Source organism: Meles meles, chromosome X (assembly GCF_922984935.1).
Source record: "Meles meles chromosome X, mMelMel3.1 paternal haplotype, whole genome shotgun sequence".
NCBI classification, from domain to species: domain Eukaryota; kingdom Metazoa; phylum Chordata; class Mammalia; order Carnivora; family Mustelidae; genus Meles; species Meles meles.
This window is the reverse complement of record NC_060087.1, coordinates 34,098,514-34,120,659: the sequence shown is the minus strand read 5'-3', so window position 1 is coordinate 34,120,659 and position 22,146 is coordinate 34,098,514. Positions and strand designations below refer to the sequence as shown.

The 22,146-nt window shown below is 43.8% G+C and overlaps 1 protein-coding gene across 2 annotated transcripts in view; it reads left to right on the top strand.

The window, feature by feature from the left end:
- SRPX (sushi repeat containing protein X-linked) overlaps nucleotides 1-21,417 on the top strand; it is a 120,598-nt gene extending 99,181 nt beyond the window's left edge. For both annotated transcript variants that reach the window (XM_045994518.1, XM_045994517.1), the window contains 2 exons: nucleotides 3,847-3,968; nucleotides 20,882-21,417. In XM_045994518.1, coding sequence (XP_045850474.1) covers nucleotides 3,847-3,968; nucleotides 20,882-21,065 — 306 coding nt within the window. In that variant the 3' untranslated portion in view covers nucleotides 21,066-21,417. The remainder of the gene's footprint in view (nucleotides 1-3,846; nucleotides 3,969-20,881) is intronic.
- Nucleotides 21,418-22,146: the final 729 nt, after the last annotated feature.

The window sequence follows — 22,146 nt, the reverse complement described above, 5'->3', positions numbered from 1 at the left end:
GCTGACAGTTTTCCTTTTCTTTCAATATTTTGAATATGCTAACCCATTATCTTATGGCCTGAAAAGTTTCTGTTGAAATATGCACTAATTGTCTTATGGGCTTCCCTTGTAAGTAACTTTTTTCTTTTGCTGTTTCTCAAATTCTTGTTCTATCTTTGACTTTTGACAATTTACTTGTGATGTGTCTCAGTATAGCCCTATTTGAGATCATCTGGGCATCTTTGATCTGGATCTCTATTTCTCTCTCCAGGTTTGGGAAATTTTCAGTGATATTGTTTTAATATACTTTGTGCCCCTTTCTCCCCTTTTTTCCTCCTTCTGGAATTCCCATAATGTGAATATTATTTCTTTCTATTCTGTCCCATAAGTCCTTTAGGCTTTATTCCTTCTTTTTCATTCCTTTTTCTTTTTTATCCTCTGAATAGTTTCAAATGCTGCATCTGCCAGTTTGCTGATTTTTTTTTTTTTTTCCTTCTGCATGGCCAAGACTGCTTTGGATGCTCTGTATGGAATTCTTCAGTTGAGTTACTATATGCTTTAACTCTAGGATTTGGTTTTTTTTTTTCCAGTTTATTTTTTAAAAGATTTTATTTATTTGACAGAGCACAAACAGGGGAAATGGCAGAGGGAGAGAGCGGGAGAGAAGCAGGCTCCACACTGAGCAGGGAGCCCAATGTGGGGCTCGATCCCAAGACCCTGGGGTCAGAACCTGAGCCAAAGGCAGATGCTTAATCAACTGAGCCACCCAGGCATCCCCATTTTTTTTAATTGTTGCTCTTTCTTTGTTGAACTTTTGAACTTCTTGTCTTGTTCATGCATTGCTTTCCTAATTTTGTTGTCTATGCATTTTTGTAGTTCACTAAACTTAGAATTATTCTGAACTCTCTGACCATTCTTAGATTTCCATTTCTTTAGCATCAGTTATTAGAGCTTTATTACTTCCCTTTAGTACTGCCATTGATGGGTTTCCTTTGCTGATTGTTCATGATCCTTGATTCCTTATGTTGGTCTGTACACATTCAAGTAAGTGTTCCCTTCCAGACTTTGCAGTTTCACTCTGGGGGAGACAGTTCCTCCACAATCAGCTCAGTTTTGGTGTTTTGGCTGTGTCTGCAGGTAGTGTCTGGGCACGTGGGTCCTGCTCTTAAGGTCTATTTTAGACCTATTTAGACCTTAGAACTGTTTGAGTTCTAAGGCTGGTGGTTGGGGGCTGGGATGTGTGGGCCGCTACTGAGAAGAGCTAGATAGGACAGCTGGCTTGCTTTCTGACCCAAGTGAAGCTGTAGGATGGGCTAGATTCTCGGGTCAGGCTTATTAGGCAGGACTGGCTACTATCCTCAGCAGGAGGTGGAGCTATGCCAGCTTCCCCACTCTGGTGAGGGCAGGGCACAGGATGAAACCCAGGGCCTGCACAGCTCACTGTTCATGGACCTGAATGAGGCAAGAGCAGGCATGGAATGTCACGGTCAGGTGATGCTGTCAGTTTTGCTCTGCAGACAGGGAGAGTCATGGGCCCTGCCCTCTGTTCAAGTGCCACTCTAAGCAGGGTTGTCACATAGGCCACCCAGCATCCCTTGTGCTGTGGGAAGACACCCTGGTCAGGCAGTCGGGAAGCCGTGCTCTGCAATCAGGTGACGAATGAGTGGGTAGTGCCTTGGTTTCCCTGTTGGGTTCAGTGAGAGCAGCAGCTCCAAGGTTGCTAATGCTCTTCATTTTTGGTCTTGACTCCAGTCAAGCCAAGCTTCAAGTTCATGTCCGAACAGGACTACTGTGTTCACTGTGGTGGCAATCAGCTCTGCCCACCTACCTCCCAGCTTGGGAGTGGTTGGGTTAGGTAGTGCCCTGGTGTTCTTCCCAATCCTCCCTGTCAGAGGGAGGCGGGTAGAAGCCATATTCCACAGCCGGTGGGGCCATGACTCATGCTCTTGTCTTGGCAGGACTGGAAGTGTTCACTTATGGCAACTTGCAGATTTGCCCAAAGAGGCTCCCTGGTCAGGAGAGGCTGAGTCTTGATCATCATGGGTGGGGCAGTGAGTGAATTGTCCTGCCTGGGCACAGCTGGGAAAACCTCTGGGGGCGGGGGGCGGAGAGCAAGAGCGCACAAAGATGGTGTCCCCTGGCCAGTGTTCCCTGAGCATCTCTGCAGGCCTCTAGATGTGCGCCAAGCCTTAAGTCCACCCGTTTGGCCAAAGATCCGGGACAAACAAGCCTCTTTCACAGCCGTACCAGGGTTGTGCCTCAGTTGGCTGTCCAGTGCCCTGGGGGTGGGAGCCTGCCAAGAACTCTGACTATTACCGTCCTAGAGGACCCAGGAATGCAGGCCCTTCCAGCCGCAAGAGCCAGGCCATCACGGGGCATTTTGTGAGTGGCAGCCACAAAAATCCAGGCACAAGACATTAAAAACTAGGGCGCCAGTTTTTCCACAGCTCCCCTCTGGTAGATGCTGTTGCTCTGGAATGTGGACAAGGGAGAGCATGAAGGGATGGGGTCTGCTGTCCAAGGGAAGAGTTGCAGGCTGCCCTTTGAGGTGTATTTAATGAGAGGCAGCTGTGCTGATAAGCTCACAGGCCTCTTTCACATATGACTGAGCTACGGGGTCTGGCATCCCTTGCTGTGCCCTGAGGTGGTAGTTAGTGAGGAACCCTCTCTCATTTGGTTCCGGCCTGGAGGACCTCTAGCTGAAGCCCCACTGGACACCACAGTCTGGTGATAGGGATGGGTTCCCTGGCGGCAGCAATAAAAATCAAGTTACCAGACGAAGGAATAAGCTCCTTTCTGGAAGATCACAGTGAGGTGGAATGAGGCAGAGCTAGAGCCCAAAGATGGCATCCCCTGGTCGCCATTCCCTGAGAGTACCTCTGGAGGCCCCTAGACGCATGCCAATCTGGAAGCCTGCCCCTCAGGCCAAAGCTCCTGGACAAGCAGGCAGGTCCCATTCTCAGAAAGGATGCTAGTAGGGACGCCTGGGCGGGGAGCGGGGCTCAGTCAGTTCAGTGTCTGCCTAAAGGTTCAGGTCATGGTCCTGAGGTCCTGAGATCGAGTCCCACGTTGGGCTCCCTGCTCGGCAGGGGAGTGTGCTTCTTCTCCCTCTGCTCCTCCCCCCCACCGACTTGTGCGCATGCTTGCTCGTGCGTGCGCGTGCTCTCTCTCAAATCTCAAAAGAAAAAGAAAGACTGCTGGTGTATTTCAGTCTTCCTCTCTGCTGTGCTGTAGGAGTTGTACTTCTCCAATAACTCTGTCTCCAATTTTTATGGTCCCTTGCAACCCAGAAATGCAAGCCCTCTCCCCGCTATGCCCAGGCTCTCAAAGGGTGTCCTATGGGCAGCAGGCATAATAGGTCACCAGATGTCAAAACTAGGGCACCAGACGAAGACTGAAGCCTTTGATTACTCTGTCTTTTCTTACTGTGTTTGGGTGTGAGGAGCTTGGGACGAGGGAGTGGGGGAGAAGCAAGGGCAGATAAGGGGACTCCGGCAATACTCTTCTGTCCTTGAAAACAAATTTGAATTCTCTGGGGGTGGTTTTGGACACCTTCTAGGATCTTCAGCTCATGCAAAGTCTCACCCCCATATGGAAATACACAGACTGCCAGCTTGCTTAGGTTTTCAAAATCTGATTGCTAAGCCATCTCCGAGTGGTTTCTCTATGAGGGTATTTAGGTTTTATAACCACTGGTTGAACCCCAATTTCCCCACTGTTTTCAAGAATGTTTGGAGCAGGCAAATAAACTACCCAGAGCGGAACACTGCTGTTTCTGGCACTCTGCACTTTGACCTGGAAGTCTTTCTTCATGCTCACACTTCTCCCTTTGTTGTTGTGTGTGTGTGTTTGTTTGTTTGTTTCCAGCAAGCACAGTGTAGCCTGGATCTTCGACACATCACGGTGGTGGAGCTTGTAGGTGTGTTCCCGACCCTCATCGGCAGGATAGGAGCAAAGATCATGCCTCCAGCCCTAGCTCTGCAGCTCAGGTAGGTGGAAGTCCTGGCCTTAAATTGTACCCTTACAATGTACTTTTTTGGGGATCATGTTCCCTGATTTCTTGCTACTCAGTATTAATTCCATGTAACCTTCAATGTTGAGTTGCTTGTAGTCTAAGAGTTCTAGGACCATGCTAACTGGCGTGGTGCTGCACATGCGTATTTATCAGGTGGTGGATAATTTCCTGTGTTGTCTTCTTCCCCCTTTAACCAAGGGACTATGCTTTGTCTTTGCTTTGTCTTTCTTTCTGCTGGGTGGGGTTGGCGCGGGTAGGGAAAAGGCTATGAAAAGGACCTACGCAATCCTTTGTGCCATTAGGAGAGCAGGCATCCAGTTAGCCTCTCCAGGCTTGGCGTCTTTTACCTCCATGCTTCCAGGGTACTTGTCGATACCCCCATTTTAACAACTATATTTTCCTTTGGTAACACTTAACAAAGCCAGAATCATGGTGCTCAGGCTTGGAGTCGTGGTGCCTTAAAAAAGCAGAATTCAACAGCCAAAAGGTAATTTCAGAACAATCCCAAATATTTACTTGCCTCTCTTGACCACTGTGAAAAGGATAATTAGGCTAAAGCAAAACTGCTCAAAATCTTCCTTTCTCACCCATCCTTTTTCTCCCACAGTGCAAGGGGGGCTATGTGTTCATAGTCCATAGTCACTACTCTTCAAAGTCTTTCAGGGGCCCAGGCTGGTGGTGGCCCCACCATCCTGTAGAATCAACATTTAGAGCACAGGAATTCCAGGTTTCTGCAAAGGGGTTCAGAGAGAGGACAACAAACCCTACCCCTCTTTCATGCTTCCTGTTGGAAGCATAAGATTATTCTCTCCAAGTCCATTGGCTAGAATCCATCCCATGATTTCAAATGAACTTCAAGGCAGGCTGGGCAATGCAGCCTTTCCATATTCCCAGAAGAAGAAAATGAAAGAGGACTTGAGCCCCAACTCAGATGTTCCAAGAGATTCACAGAGATCCCTTGGGAGAGTGTAGGATAGAAATACGTCCTTAGCCAGTGATGTCATAGAACGGCACAACAGATTCTTTAACATGTCTGTTTTCCATCTGCCTTTTGGCAACCCCCCTCCATGTTTCTCTCTCTCCCCCCAGAAAGAGCACCCCATCCATACTAAGATCAAAAACTCAGAGGGCAAGGGAGGAAAAAAGAAAAGATATTTGAATTATCTTTAGTTGGCTGAAAGAGGGAGAAGGCGGGGTATACTCAGAACCTTTGGGATATACTTTTTTTTTTTTTCTTTTTGGTCCTGCTACATCGGCTAACACCTCTCCAGAGGTGACACTTATGAGGTCACCCCCAGATCCCCTCAGCGTTTGCTACCCAGTACCTAGCACTGTGCTCAGAACCCTGTTGGAGCTAAGTAACTGGAGGAAACGACTCGAAACTAAGACCAAGTTAAAGTTACTATTTCCAGGGGTGAGCATAGCTTCTCAGAGTGTACTTGGAGTTCTCTTTCAAGTTGAAAACCGTAAACCTAGGGAGAGGACTATGTTGACATCTGAAAATGTATAACAAAAATTCCCAAAGTGTGTGTTGGAAGCTGTTGGTAATTTAGAACTACTGGCTCACACCCTGTGCTCATGATTTTTTTACAAACCTGTCACAGAATCTGCTCGATGTACTCTGTGGATTGCAGATATATATAGAGAGGGAATCTGGGTAAAATTTTGATGTGATTTTTAAACGACTGGAATATGAAGAACAGAAAAATCTGATTTAAGTCGTAGATGTTGGGATTACTAGAGCGGGCTGGGGACGGCCAAAGCAACAAGGGAAGTGCATACGTGTATTATGTAGTGCTTCTCAAATTGGAGCAGCCCCCGAATCGCTTGGAACACTGCTAAAACATAGAATGGGGCCCCACGCCCACAGTCTTTGCTTCAGTAGGTCTAGGATGGGGCCGGAGGATTGGCACTTTAAGCATGTTCCCAAGCGTGGCTGAAGCTGCTGGTCTGGGGCTCACATTGTGAGAACCACGGGCCTTGTGACTTCACAACTTTGAAGTGGAAATTTTGCAAAGCAGCCTATAAAAAGAGGGTTAATCATGACTGGGGAGCTGGAAGATAGTCCAGGTAGATGTCACGCAGAGAGGATCTGTCACAGGTATTACCTAATGGAGTCAGTGTCAGGACACATGTCCCCTTTATCAGACCTATCATTGAGGAATAAGGGACTTGGCAGGTGGATGTTTTATCTTTTTCCCTTAGAATTCCACCCTAGGGTCTAGTGCAGATGAGAAGAGCCAAATTTGGCAAAGAATAGAAAGCATGAAAGAACCGGAGATGCAGAATGCCTGGAGAACCTAAAAATTCTCTTGTGTGGTTAGAATACTACTTTCCAGTAGCACTGAAGCCATCATGAAGCAATTGACAGGCAGCAGCAATGCCTGGTGTTGAAAAGTTCCCACCTCCCTGTTTCTCACTCTCATGTGTTTTTCTTTAAAGATTTATTTTAGAGAGAGGGTGCATATGTGCGTGAGCATGCATGTGGGGGGTGGAGGGGTGGAGGAAGAAGGACAGAATCTCAAGCAGACTCCTTACTGAGCGTGGAACCGGATGCAGGGCTTGATCTCAGGACCCTGAGATCAACCAAGAGTTGGATGCTTAATCTACCGAGTCACCCAGGTGCCCCCAGCACTGATGTTTTGGAGACCTGAAGGTCTGGGCAAACTCATGTTCCCTAGAGTAACTTTCCAGCAATTGCAAGGGTGAGAGGGACAAAGGATGCCATTATTTTTTTTTTATTTGTTTATTTACAGCATAACAGTGTTCATTGTTTTGGCATCACACCCAGTGCTCCATGCAGTACGTGCCCTCCCTATTACCCACCACCTGGTTTCTCAACCTCCCACCCCCCACCCCCGCCCCTTCAAAACCCTCTGGTTGTTTTTCAGAGTCCATAGTCTCTCATGGTTCATCTCCCCTTCCAGTTTCCCTCAACTCCCTCTCCTCTCCATCTCCCCATGTCCTCCATGTTATTTGTTATGCTCCACAAATAAGTGAGACCATATGATACTTGACTCTCTCTGCTTGACTTATTTCGCTCAGCATAATCTCTTCCAGTCCCATCCATGTTGCTACAAAAGTTGGGTATTCATCCTTTCTGATGGAGGCATAATACTCCATTGTGTATATGGACCACATCTTCCTTATCCATTCATCCGTTGAAGGGCATCTTGGTTCTTACCACAGTTTGGCGACCGTAGCCATTGCTGCAATAAACATTGGGGTACAGATGGCCCTTCTTTTCACTACATCTGTATCTTTGGGGTAAATACCCAGCAGTGCAATTGCAGGGTCATAGGGAAGCTCTATTCTTAATTTCTTGAGGAATCTCCACACTGTTCTTCAAAGCGGCTGCACTAACTTGCATTCCCACCAACAGTGTAAGAGGGTTCCCCTTTCTCCACATCCTCTCCAACACACGTTGTTTCCTGTCTTGCTAATTTTGGCCATTCTAACTGGTGTCAGGTGGTATCTCAATGTGGTTTTAATTTGAATCTCCCTGAGGGCTAGTGATGATGAACATTTTTTCATGTGTCTGATAGCCATTTGTATGTCTTCGTTGGAGAAGTGTCTGTTCATATCTTCTGCCCATTTTTTGATATGATTATCTGTTTTGTGTGTGTTGAGTTTGAGAAGTTCTTTATAGATCCTGGATATCAACCTTTTGTCTGTACTGTCATTTGCAAATATCTTCTCCCATTCTGTGGGCTGCCTTTTTGTTTTGTTGACTGTTTCCTTTGCTGTGCAGAAGCTTTTGATCTTGATGAAGTCCCAAAAGTTCATTTTTGCTTCTGTTTCCTTGGCCTTTGGAGACATATCTTGAAAGAAGTTGCTGTGGCTGATATCGAGGAGGTTACTGCCTATGTTCTCCTCTAGGATTCTGATAGATTCCTGTCTCACGTTGAGGTCTTTTATCCATTTCGAGTTTATCTTTGTGTACGGTGTAAGAGAATGGTCGAGTTTCATTCTTCTACATATCGCTGTCCAGTTTTCCCAGCACCATTTATTGAAGAGACTGTCTTTTTTCCATTGAATATTTTTTCCTGTTTTGTCGAAGATTATTTCACCATAGAGTTGAGGGTCCATATCTGGGCTCTCCACTCTGTTCCACTGGTCTATGTGTCTGTTTTTTTTTTTTTTAATATTTTATTTATTTGACAGAGAGAAATCACAACTAGGCAGAGAGGCAGGCAGAGAGAGAGAGAGGAGGAAGCAGGCTCCCCGCAGAGCAGAGAGTCCGATGCGGGGCTCGATCCCAGGACCCTGGGATCATGACCTGAGCCGAAGGCAGAGGCTTTAACCCTCTATGTGTCTGTTTTTATGCCAGTACCACGCTATCTTGGTGATCACAGCTTTGTAGTAAAGCTTGAAATCGGGTAACGTGATGCCGCCAGTTTTGTTTTTGTTTTTCAACATTTCCTTAGCAATTCGGGGTCTCTTCTGATTCCATACAAATTTTAGGATTATTTGCTCCAGCTCTTTGAAAAATATCGGTGGAATTTTGATCGGAATGGCATTAAAAGTATAGATTGCTTTAGGCAGTATAGACATTTTAACAATGTTTATTCTTCCAATCCAAGAGCATGGAACAGTCTTCCATCTTTTTGTGTCTTCTTCAATTTCTTTCATGAGTGTTCTGTAGTTCCTCGAGTACAGGTCCTTTACCTCTTTGGTTAGGTTTATTCCCAGGTATCTTATGGTTCTTGGTGCTATAGTAAATGGAATCGATTCTCTAATTTCCCTTTCTGTATTTTCATTGTTAGTGTATAAGAAAGCCACTGATTTCTGTACATTATTTTTATATGTATATTATTTTTGAGGTATAATTGACACTATATGAGTATACAACATAATGATTCAATATTTGTGTATATTGCAAAATGATCATCAGACTAAGTCTAGTTAACAGCCATCACCATATGTAGTTACATTTTTTTCCTTGTGAAATTTTAAGATTTAGTCTTAGCTACTTTCAAACACGTAATATGGTATTATCAACTATAACTGCCATGCCTCACATTAATCCCCATGACTTATTTTAGATCTAGAAGTTTCTACCTTTTGACCACCTTCACACCTTACCCACCCACTAGTCTGTCCTTTGTATCTATGAGGTTTTTTTTTTGTTTGTTGTTTTAGATTCCACATAAAAGTGACACCACATGGTATTTGTCCTCTGATTTATTTCACTTAGGATAATCTCCATAAGGTCCATCCATATGGTCACAAATGGCAACATTTTCTTTTACGTGTGGTGTATGTATGTATGTGTGTGTGCGTGTGTACCATATTTCCTTTATCTGTTTGCCCATCAATGGACACTTAACATTGTTTCCATATCTTGGCTCTTGTACATAACACTGGAGGAAAGATGAGGGTGCATACCTTTTCAAGTTAGTTTTTTAAATTTTCTTCAGATAAACCCCTAAAGGTGGAATTGGACAATTATATAGTCACAAATTTTTTGAAAAATATCCATATTGTTTTCCAAAGTGGCTGCATTATTATACATTGTCACCAACAATGCCCAAGTGTTCCCTTTTTGCCAGAACCTCACTAATGCTTTTTTCCCCCAAGATTTATTAATTTGAGGTGGGGAGGGGAGGGGGGACAGAGTGAGAAGAGGAGGGAGAGAGAGCCTTAAGCAGATTCCCAGCTGAGTGCAGAGCATAAGTCAGGGCTCAGTCTCATGACCCTGAGATCACGACCTGAGCCCAAACTGACTTAGATACTCAATGGACTGTACCACCCAGGCACCGCACCAACGCTTACTTTTTGTCCTTCCAATAATATCTGTGCTAACAGGAGTGAGGTGATACTTCCCTGTGGTTTTGATTTCCACTTCCCTGCTGATTAGTGATGTTGAGATTGTTTTCATGTATTTGATGGCCGTGGGTATGTCTTCTGTGGAAAAACATCTATGCCATTCCTCTGTCCATTTTTAATTTTGTGTTTGTTGTTTTGTTACTGAGTTGTATGTATTCTTTATATGTTTTGGATATTAGTCTCTTCTCAGATATGAGTTGCAAGTATTTTCTCCATTTCAGTAGGTTGCTTTTTCATTTTGTTGATAATGGCCTCTGCAGAAACTTTTGAATTTGATATATTCCCTCTCATTTTTGCTTTTGTCAACTTTACTTTTGGTGTCAAATCCAAAAAAAGCATCACGGTGAAGATGGATTTACTGACTATATATTCTCCTGTATGTTAGGGTTTCAGGTCTTCCTGAAAGTCTTTAAGGCATTTTGTTGAGTTTATTTTTGAATACAGTGTATGACAGTGGCCCAGTTTTCCCAATAATATTTATTGAAGAAATTGTCTTACCCCATTGGAAGCTATTGGCTTTTTTTTTTTTTTTTTTTTTTGCTATTGGCTCTTTCATCATAAATTAATTGGCCATGTGTGTATGGATTTATTTCTGGGCTCCCTATTCTGTTCTACTGTCCTATGGTTCTGATTTTATGCCAGTACCATACTGTTTCAATTACTATGACTTTGTAATATAGTTGGAAATCAAGGAGCACACTGCCTCCAGCTTTTGTTGTTCTTTCTCAAAACTGTTTTAGCTATTCAGCATCTTTTGTGCTTCCATACAAATTTTAAGGATATTTTTGTTTTTGTGAAAAAATACAATTACAAGAATCTGTATATTCCTTTGGGTAGTATGGACATTTTAATAATATCCCAATTCATGAGCATGGAATGTCTATTTTTTTTCCTGTGCATTTTCTTCAATTTCATTCATCAGTGTCCTATAGATTTCAGTGTTCAGGTCTTGTACCTCCTTGAATTTATTCCTAGGTATTTTATTCATTTTCATGCAATTGCGAAAGTGCTTATTTTCTTTCTGATATTTCATTATTAGTGTATAGAAATGCAAAAGATTTTTGCATCCTGTAACGTTACTGAATTCAGGTATTCACACTTTATTAGTGCAATCTTTTTTTTTTTTTAAGATTTTATTTATTTATTTGACAGACAGAGATTTCAAGTGGGCAGAGAGGCAGGCAGAGAGAGAGAGAGGAGGAAGCAGGCTCCCTGCTGAGCAGAGATGCGGGGCTAGATCCCAGGACCCTGGGATCATGACCTGAGCCGAAGGCAGAGGCTTTAATCCACTGAGCCACCCAGGTGCTCCTATTATTGCAATCTTTAAGGATTTTCTCTTTATATAATATGTCCTCTGCAAATAGTGACAGGTGTAGTATTTCCTTCCCAATTGGAGGCCTTTGATTTATTTTCCTTTCCTAACTGCTATGGGTAGGATTTCTAATACTCTGTTAAATAATAGTGGTGAGAGTGGGCATCCTTGTTTTGTTCCTCACCTTACTTGAAAACCTTTAGCTTTTCAACAGAAGTATGATATTAGATGTGGGATTGGCATATATAGCCTGTGTTATGTTGAGGTTTGTTTCCTCTGTACTTTGTTGAGAGTTTTCATCATAAACAATATTGAGCTTTGCAAACAGCTTTTCTGCATCTATTGATGAGCTTATTCTTTTTATCCTTCATTTTGCAAATGTGGTGTAACATGTTAATAGATGTTGAACCATCCTTGCATCGCTGAAAGAAATCCCATTTGATCATGGTGAATGATCCATTTAATGTATCATTGAATTCAGCATGCTAGTGTTTTCTTGAGGATTTTTGCAGCTGTGTTCACAAGGGATATTGGGCTTTCCTTCTAATGTCTTCATCTGGTTTTGGTATTAGGGAAATGCTTGCCTCATAAAATAAGTTTGGAAGTGTTCCCTCCTCTTCCATTTTTAGGAACCATCTGAGAAGGATTGTTACTCCTGTTTGCTATAATTCACCAGTAAAGATGTGTAGACCTGGTCTTCTGTTTGGTGGGAAGTTTTTTGATTACTGATTCAGTATCCTTACTAGAATTTGGCGTGTTCATATATTTCTATTCATGAGTCTGTCTGGGAAAGTTTTATGTTTCTAGAATTGTATACATTTCTTCTGGGTTATCTAATTTGTTAGCATATAATTGTTCATAAATAGTCTATGGTTTTCTGTACGATTTTCTGTATTCTTACGTTATCAGTTGTAACATCTCTTTCATTTCTGATTTTACTTATTTGAGCCCTCCTTTTTTTCTTGGTGAATCTAGCTAAAGATTTATCAATATTACTATCTTTTCAAAAATCTAGCTCTTCTTTCATTGATCTTTTCTATTGTCTTTTTAATCTGTTTCATTTATTTTCACTCTGAACTTTATTTCCGTTCTTCTATTTTGGCCTTTACTTGTTCTTTTTCTGGTTGAGGTGTAAAGTTACATTATTTATTTGATTTATTCTCTTACTTGAGGTAGGCATTTATCACTACAAATTTTCCTCTTAGAACTGTTTTTATTACACTCCATGAGTATTAGTATATTTTCATTTTTTTGGCCTCAAACTGTTTTGTTGATAAATAGAATTTTATTGACTTTTTTTCTAGAGAACAAACTAACACATAAAGTACTATATATTTTTAAGGGCACTAGTCACACGAAACATTCTCCAGAATAGATCACCTATTAGGCCACAAATCATGCCTTAACAAGTTGAAAAAGTGATAGTCATAGCATGCATGCATCTTTTCTGGCCATAATGCTATGAAGCTAGAAGTCAACCACAAGAAAAAAATCAGGAAAGACCACAAATACATGGAGGTTAAAGAACATGCTATTAAACAATGAATGGGTCTGGGGCGCCTGGGTGGCTCAGTGGGTTAAAGCCTCTGCCTTTGGCTCGAGTCATGATCCCAGGGTCCTGGGATCGAGCCCCGCATCGGGCTCTCTGCTCAGCAGGGAGCCTGCTTCCCTTCCTCTCTCTCTGCCTGCCTCTCTGCCTACTTGTGATCTCTGTCTGTCAAATAAAATAAATAAAAATCTTAAAAAAAAAACAATGAATGGGTCAATCAGGAAATCAAAGAAACAAATGAAAATGAAAACAATGGTTGAAGACCATTGGAATGCAGTAAACCCAGTTCTATAAGGGAAGTTTATAGCAATACAGGCCTACCTCAAGAAGCTTGAAAAGTCTCAAAAAAAACCCTAATGTAGCTAGAAAAAGAATAAACAAACCCCCAAACCAGCAGCAGGAAGGAAATAATAAATATTTAGAGCAGAATAAATGGTATAGAAACTAAAAGACCAATAGAATAGATAAGTGAAACCAGGAACATAACCTAGAAGATAGGGATGAATATTGAGAAACCTATAACCTACCACAGCTGAAATAAGAAGAAAGAGAAAACTTGAACAGACTGATTACCAGCAAAGAAATTGAGCCAGGAATCAAAACCCTGCCAACAAACAAAACTCCAGGGCCAGATATCTTCAAAGGCAAATTTTACCAAACACTTAATGAAGAGTTAGTACCTGTTCTTCTCAAAACATTCCAAAAAAATGAAAAAGGAAAACTTCCAAATTCATTCTATGAGGCCAGCATTACCTTGATACCAAAACCAGATAAAGATTCCACAAAAAAGAGAAGTACATGCCAATTCCTCTGATGAACATAGATACAAAAGTCCTCAACAAAATACAAGCAAACTGAATCCAACAATACTTTAAAAATTACTGCAGGCGGGGCGCCTGGGTGGCTCAGTGGTTTAAGCCTCTGCCTTCAGCTCAGGTCATGATCTCAGGGTCCTGGGATCGAGACCCGCATCGGGCTCTTTGCTCAGCGGGGAGCCTGCTTTCCCCTCTCTCTCTGCCTGCCTCTCTGCCTACTTGTGATCTCTCTCTGTCAAATAAATAAATAAATTCTTTTAAAAAAAAATTACTGGGGCGCCTGGGTGGCTCAGTGGGTTAAAGCCTCTGCCTTAGGCTCAGGTCATGATCCCAGGGTCCTGGGATCGAGCCCCGCATCGGGCTCTCTACTCTGCGGGGAGCCTGCTTCCTCCTCTCTCTCTGCCTGCCTCTCTGCCTAGTTGTGATTTCTCTCTGTCAAATTAATAAAATATTAAAAAAAAATTACTGCAGGGCACCTGGGTGGCTTAGTCGCTAGGTGTTGCCTGAAGGTTCATGAACCCATAACAATCCTAGAGAACACAGACCTTAACCTCTTTGACATCTGCCGCAGCAACTTCCTTCTACATATGTTTCTTGAAGCTAGGGAAACAAAAACGAAAATGAACTACTGGGACCTCATCAAGATAAAAATCTTCTGCACAGTGAAGGAAACCATCATCAAAACTAAAAGGCAGCCTACTGAATGGGAGAAGATATCTGCAAATGACATAGCTGACAAAGAGTTAGTATTCAAATACATATAGAACTTATGCAACTCAACACTCAACAAATTATCAAATTTTAAAATGGGCAGAAGACATCAACAGACATTTCCAGAGAAAACTTACAGACGGCCGAGAGACGCATGAAAAGATGTTCAACGTCACTCATCATCAGAGAAATGCAAATCAAAACCACGATAAGCTATCACCTCACACCTGGCAGAATGGCTGACATCAACATAAGAGACAACAGGTATTGATGAGGCTGTGGAGAAAGGGGAAACTTTGTGCACTGTCGCTGGGAATCAAACTGGTGCAACCACTGTGGAAAACAGTATGGAGGTTCCTCAAAAAAGTTAAAAATAGAGCTACCCTCTTATCCAGCAATTGCCCTACTAGGTATTTGCCCAAACAGTACATTTTCTGTTTTTGATGTCACAACTACATCTTTTTATCTTGTGTATCTCTTAACTTATTGTAGTTACAGTTTTTACTACTTACATATTTTAACCTTTTATATACCTTTATGTGATGAATCCACTACTTTACTATATATTTACCTCTACCAATGAGATGTATACATTCATATGTTTTCTTGTTACTCATCAGTGCCCATCCTTTTCAGCATAAAGAAGTCCCTTTACCATTTCTTGTAAGGATGGTTTAGTGGTGATGAACTCCTTTAGCTTGTCTGCAAAACTATGTCCCTTCAATTCTGAATAATTTTTTTGAATAGACTATTCTTGGTTGGAAGCTCTTTTCTTTGAACACTTGCAATGTATCATGCCACTCCCTTTGGCCTGCAAGGTTTCTGCGGAAAATACATGCTGATAGTCCTCTGGGGTTTTCCTGTAGGTAACAAACTGTTATTCTCTTGCTGCTTTTAAGGTTCTCTCCTTGTCTTAACTTTTGACATTTTAGTTATGTTTTGGTGTAGATCTCTGGTTCCTCCTTATTTAGAATTCTCTGGGCCTCCTTGATCTCGTTGTCTGTTTCTTTCCAACGTTGGGGAAGTTTTCAGCCTCTTTGTGTCTCTCCTCCTTCTGGGACCTCTTGTGTACAAATAATGGAATCATATATGCAAATGTTAGTCTGCTTGGCGTTGTTCCATATGTCCTGTAAGCCATTTTAATTGTTTACACATTCAGAGCAGCAAAAAGAAAAAAAGAACGTTAAATTCTTCTGCCTTGTCTTCGAGTTCACTGATTATTTCTCCACCTAGTTTCTTGTTGAATTCCATACACACACATTTTTAAAAATTCTTTACATTGGGGCGCCTGGGTGGCTCAGTGGGTTAAGCCGCTGCCTTCGGCTCAGGTCATGATCTCAGGGTCCTGGGATCGAGTCCCGCATCGGGCTCTCTGCTCAGCAGGGAACCTGCTTCCTCCTCTCTCTCTCTGCCTGCCTCTCTGTCTGCTTGTGATCTCTCTCTGTGTCAAATAAATAAATAAAATCTTTAAAAAAAAATTCTTTACATAATGGTTCTAATTTTTTATTTAATTTCACTTTTTCAGTGTTCCAAGATTCATATATTTTCACATTTTGTTGTTGAATTCTTCAGCTCTGTGACTTCTGTTTGATACTTTTGTGTATTTTTTTTTTGGAGTTCTCAATGGACTAGACCATTCTTTTTCCAAGTTCTGAGAGCATTTTTATGATCATTACTTTGAATTCTTTATCAGGTAAATTACTTTTCTCCATTTTATTAAGGTTTATTTTCCAAGGTTTGATCTTGCTACGTTGTTTGGAATATCTTCTTCTGTTGTATTAGATGAAACAGCCGTTTCTCCCACTGTTGAAATGGTGGTCTTACGTAGGAGATGATCCTTATTAGTCATCTGTTGCCGCAGCTTTTGATGGTCTCTCAAACCTTTCTGAGTCTCTAAGCAGACTATTTTATTTTCAGTAGCTTCCAGTATGTGAGATTATGCCAGTATGTATCCATGTACCAAAGGTGAGAATCTTAGCACTTCAGTTCAGGCTCATTAGAAGCCAGACCCCCAACCAGCAGCTGTTAAGGATACAAACATATACACAGTGTTGTGGGACTGTAAGTGTTAGCTCTAGTGGTCATCTGAGCTGCATGATCAGAAGGTGTCCCCTGGGTGGCAGTCAAAACACTGGGACCTCAGACAAGTGCACAAGCTCCTTTCTGGGACATGTGGGTGAGCTGTAGTGAGACAAAGGGACAGCACCAAAATGGCATCCCTCGGATTGTGTTTCCTGAGAGCCCCTCTGTAGGTTCCTAGCTGTGTGCTGAAGCTGAAGGCTGCCCCTCAGGAGGAGGTTCCAGGATAAGCAAATGGGAATTTTTCACAGGAAGATGGGATCTGTTTTAATCTGTCCATTGTGCCCCAGGCTGGGGATAGCTTACCAAGAACTGTCTTCTTGATTGATACAGTCTGATAGCAGCCCGGAATGCAAGTCTTTTGGGTCTCTGGAACCTGTGATCAAGGGGTATCCTCTGGGTGGCATCCACAAAATCCATTTCACCAGATGTAAAAGCTGGGGCAGCAGACATCTGTGAGCTCTCCTCCAGTAGATGCTAGCACTCTGGAGAGCAGCAAAGATAGCATCTCCCCTCCAAGGTCTCGGAAGGGTTTACAGTCAGTCCCTAGAGGTCGATTTAAGAAGTCCGCCCCTCGTGCCGTACCTATGATGATAAGCGAATAGTCCGCCCCTCGTGCCGTACCTATGATGATAAGCGAATAGGCCTCTTTCAGAGAAAGATTGAACTCCTGGGTCTGAACGAATGGCGGTCTCCTGGGGGTGTTGGCTGTTTAAGAACTTTTTCCTGTTAGTTACTGGCTTGTAGGACCTGTAGGTGTCAGCAACACCGGCTCAAGAGCCAGATGATGCACAAGGGTCCTGGCAGCATCCTCAGCGAGTATCAGGGAGCCAGGAAAGGTGTGCACTCCTTCCTGGAAAATACTACAGAGCTGTAGGGAAGCAGATGGTGTGTGTGAAGATAGGGTCCATCAGCTCGAGTGAAGCTGGGGGGGGGGGGGCATGCAAAATGTGGTACTCACTGAAACCGGGATAAAGAGAGATGGAGGAGGACAGTGTTAAGGAGAGAGAGGCACGCACAGAGGGAGACCAAGACATGAAGAGTCATAAGGAGATGGTTAGAGGGAAAGAGCGGGGAGAGGAGCAAGGGAGAGAGACGCACACAAAGGGAGGGGTAGAAGGATATGAGGGAGAAGAATGAGAGAGAGACGTACAGAGTGGGGGAGATGGACAGAGAGAGATGTACAGAGGGGTTGGGGGGGGGAGGAGCAAGAGGAAGTGGGGAAGCTGGGACACACAGACAAAGATTGGGACCTACATGGGAAGAGAGAGATACAGAGGTAGAAAGACACCAACAGAGATACACATACAGAGAAAAGGAGACAGAAACAGAGGGAGAGAGAAAGAGAAGGATAAAAAGGGAAAAGGAGAGACAGACAAAGCAGGAGATGGACACACATACAGATAGGAGAGGGAAAAGGAGAGAGAAATGGGGAATAAGTGTGCAAAGGACAGATGGAGAGAAGAGGAGTGTGACAGGGATGGAGTGCACGTGAGAGCTGGGCAGAGAGAGACGGACAGAGCTGGAGGGAAAGCGAGCCTGGGCGACAGATTAGGAACAAAAGAGCTCAAGTGTGTATAACAGGGAGCAAGGGCTGGATGGAGAGGGACAGCGCCCACCAGCTTTAGAAGGCAGGATAGTACAAGGATGGCACCTGCTGGCTGGAGTGTGAAGCAGTCCAAAGGCCAAAAATAAAATCAGAAAAGAGATGGCTTCCACTGGCTTTAGCAAGATGGAGTGTGAAAACGGCACCACCAGCCTCTGTCCCTGAAGCTCAGTCACACACTTAACCATGATCAAAGGAGCTTCTTTCACCTGATGTCTGGGTGCTTTTCAAATGGCTCCTTCTGGGCTGCCCTTCGGGGGAGTTTGTAGGTTGAGCCCTGTAAGCACCATTTCTGTTTACCGCAGACTTGCACGTCTCATGTGCTTTGGCCCTATTGGTTTTCAAAGCTTGACATTTGGGGGAGCACGCTCAAGTGCAGATCTCAAAAGACAGGGTTCCCTACGTGGGGGGAAGAGACTCTGATCCTCAAAGAAAAGCTCCAGGTTTTCAGTTCCCTCATGATTGGTGTCACTGTGCTGGGCATGTGGCTATTTTGCTAAGATTGTGTTTCGTTCGTCTTTTCATACCTGCTTGGATGTGGCTTTGTTCTCATTTCCTGATATGCAGTAGTCGCTCTGCCTGGTCTCAGGTTTTTTGTTGTTTTTGTTTGTTTGTTTGTTTGTTTTTCTCAAAAGAAACTGTTCCTGGGGGGCGCCTGGGTGGCTCAGTGGGTTAAGCCTCTGCCTTTCGCTCAGGTCATGATCCCAGGATCCTGGGATCGAGCCCCGCATCAGGCTCTCTGCTTGGCAGGGGGCCTGCTTCCTCCTCCTCCTCTCTCTCTCTCTACGCCTGCCTCTCTCCCTACTTGTGATCTCTATCTGTCAAATAAATAAATAAAATTAAAAAAAAAAAAAAAAGAAACTGTTCCTGGGGCACCTGGGTGGCTCAGTGGGTTAAAGGCTCTGCCTTCGGTTCGGGTCATGATCCCAGGGTCCTGGGATCGAGCCCCGCGTCGGGCTCTCTGCTCATCAGGGAGCCTGCTTCCTCCTCTCTCTCTGCCTGCCTCTCTGCCTACCTGTGATCTCTGTCAAATAAATAAATAAAATCTTTTAAAAAAAGAAAGAAACTGTTCCGGATGTAGTTGTAAAGTTGTTGTGTCCATGTGAGGAGGTGAGTTCAGGATCTTCCATTGCCGTCTTTTTTTGAGTCTACAGCATTTTCTAGAAGATTCTCCAGAAAGAGCTCATTACAGGCATTTATGTAACTCCAACACACTGCTGGCCACACCCCTCAGCCTGTGGGGTGTCCCATCATCCATCTCCAAGATTTCTGTGGTCTCTCGGGTATGGTGGGATACATTTCCAGTGACGGTTGATCGCCTACTGACCTGAACACTCAATTTCTTCCCATGGTCGTTTTTCCTCTTTATATTCTGTCCATCAAGGCACAAGGCTCACATGAGGAGCGTGTGTGGCAGCAGATGGTGGCCCCATGGGAGATTGCCAGCCTAGCCCCAGAAGCACTAGAGCATCAAATGCTACGTTTCCTCAGTGGTTGCCCTTTTCCCACAGCCTCCAACCGCCACAACACATGGCCTTTTTCGCCCTCCAGACCAGCTTTCTTTTCTACTCTTGTTCTCTGGGACCGTTCTGCATTAAGACATCCCTCTCTCCTCTAGGAAAAACTAAATACTCCTCTTTTTAAAGATGCAGAGCGCTTTATCTCCATTTTGACCCACTTCATGGTCTACACACACTCAATTAACGCATTTCTCAGTCAGCTCCTCCTGAGCTGCTCTCTCCTGTCTCAGGAGACCTGGTAGAGAGATTTAACTGTTGTCTTTCTTTCTGTCTAGTCACTAGCAGCAGATTAGCAATTTAACGTCCCACTGAGATAAAATAGAAATTATTCCCATCTTCCCTGAAACTCTCTTAAACGGCAGAAGCAAGTATCGTCAGTTTGGATTTTGAGTAGCAAATATTTTCCCCTTGATCCTTGGGTGGGAGGAAAAATATTTCACTTTAAATACAGATGGCTGTGTATAGTCTGCCTTACACAGAACGTCTAGCTAAGTGAATTCAAAAGTAAAACCGAGAAGAGACTGAGTGGGCTCAGCTGATCAACTTGTTTGCTTTACCTGGCAGATTTCATCTAAACACGCTTCTGTTGCTACAAAAGTCATTGTTTTCCACAAGATAAATTCTAGCGTGATAGAGTAGGGGGAAAAAAATCAGACTTCTTTGGAAGGGAATTATCTGAGGTACAAATTATAATGAACCAAGTTACTGGACCTGGAGCACAGACCAAGCTTAAGCTCCTCTAACTGCTGTGAGCTGGCTACTGCATGAGCCAGAATGGGCCACAATTACAATGTTCGGAAGCTTACTTCGATCAGCTTCGCCCAGTCCACGGTTTTTCAACCTCAGTACTACTGACCTTGGGGGCTGGCTGATTCTTTTTGGGGGGAGGCTTTCCAGTGGGTCCGAAGACATTAAGCAGCATCCCTGTGTCACTAGAGGCTAGAAATGCCCCTTCACTGTGCCCACGAAAAATGTGTCCAGACATGGCCAGATATTCCCTAGAGGGCAAAGTCACCCCCCCTATTAACCATGGACTTAGTTCTGGTATGTACCTGGTTGTGCGGACCTAGTCTGTAAATTTGGGTTGACTCCAGTTTAACACAGAAAATCTATTAGGACTGTTGCACACACCCTGTAGTAACTGTTGGCACACAGCACGCCAAGGGAGGCCCAGGATCTTGCTGATGGGTATAAAGCGGTACCACTTACCCTTTCAGGCACATGCCAGTCATTCGGGGGAATCTTGTTAATAACTCAGATCTATTTCAGCAGGTTGGGGGTGGAGCTTGGGATTCCCCAGTGATGCTGTTAGTCCAAACACCATACTACTGAGTAGCAAGGGTGTTTAGATGAGTAAGTCTGCAGTAGTAAGACTTTCTCTGCCCACAGTGTCCCTATAGGGCTCCGGCTGGTCCAACAGAACCCTTGGGAGTCCGGTTTGACAGTCTTCTCTCTGTCTGCCCTAGGTTGTTGCTGCGTATCCCACTCTACTCCTTCAGTATGGTGCTCGTGGATAAGCATGGCATGGACAAGGAGCGCTACGTCTCCCTGGTGATGCCTGCGGCCCTCTTCAACCTGATCGACACTTTCCCCTTGCGAAAAGAGGAGATGGTGCTGCAAGCCGAAATGGGCCAGACCTGTAACACCTGATGTGATGGCTCCTCTCTTGGCGGTTCCTCCTCTGGTTCTCCACAGTACTAGGCACACGGAAAGGCCAGAAAAATATTCTTGATGTACAGATTTTTATTTGTAATTTTTAAAGTCTATTTTAATATGAGCTTTCTTTGCACTTAAAAAATACCACGATGCTTTTTGTACTTTGAAATGTACCCCCCAGAAATGGTGACTAGGATATGTACTCTTTCTCCTTATTCCATCATGGCTGGTCAACTTTCTAGAGAAATTAGAAACCACAACCCTCTACATGCTTTGTGTGTTATTCAGTGTAACACATAACTTACTTCTATTTTGTTCATATAAAACATATTAATAAAATATTTTGGAGCAAATTTACTAAAACTTATTCTGTTTTAAGCACAAGCTCTACTTGGCTCAGTGGTTTTGGGAATGGAAAAATGTACTTACTTTCATCAGGAGGAACTCAGCTGAGCTGGGAGAGCTTCCCAACTCCCTAATCACTCATCTTCCAGGTGGCAGAGTAGCTCATGACAGCAACAAGCCAAAAATCAAAGAGGTAATAAGCCTTTGATCACTAACTTTGACAGCATAAACAAGAAGCACCAAATGTCGCCTTTTATTTTTCCCCAGTGACCACTGTTACGAGTCAGAGGCCAGAAGGATCAGCAAAGACAGAGGGCTCGTCACCCTGTCGCAGGAATTCCACGTTCTGGGACCCTCCCCTTGAAGATGGTCCTACCAGGCCACGCCCAAAGCCACAAGTGCTAACCACACACTTACCTCCAGTCTGCTAACACATTTTTTTAAGGATTTTATTTATTTATTTATTTGACAGAGATCACAAGTAGGCAGAGAGGCAGGCAGAGAGAGTGAGAGGGAAGCAGGCTCCCTGCCGAGCAGAGAGCCCGATGCAGGATTCGATCCCAGGACCCTGAGGTCATGCCCTGAGCCGAAGGCAGCGGCTTAAACCACTGAGCCCACCCAGGTGCCCCTGCTAACACATTTTTAATGTGTGCACTCAGAACCTTAGCAGCAAGTCAGTTCCCTTAGGAGAAACCAAGGTCTTGTGCTATGGCACTACTTTCTGGCAAAA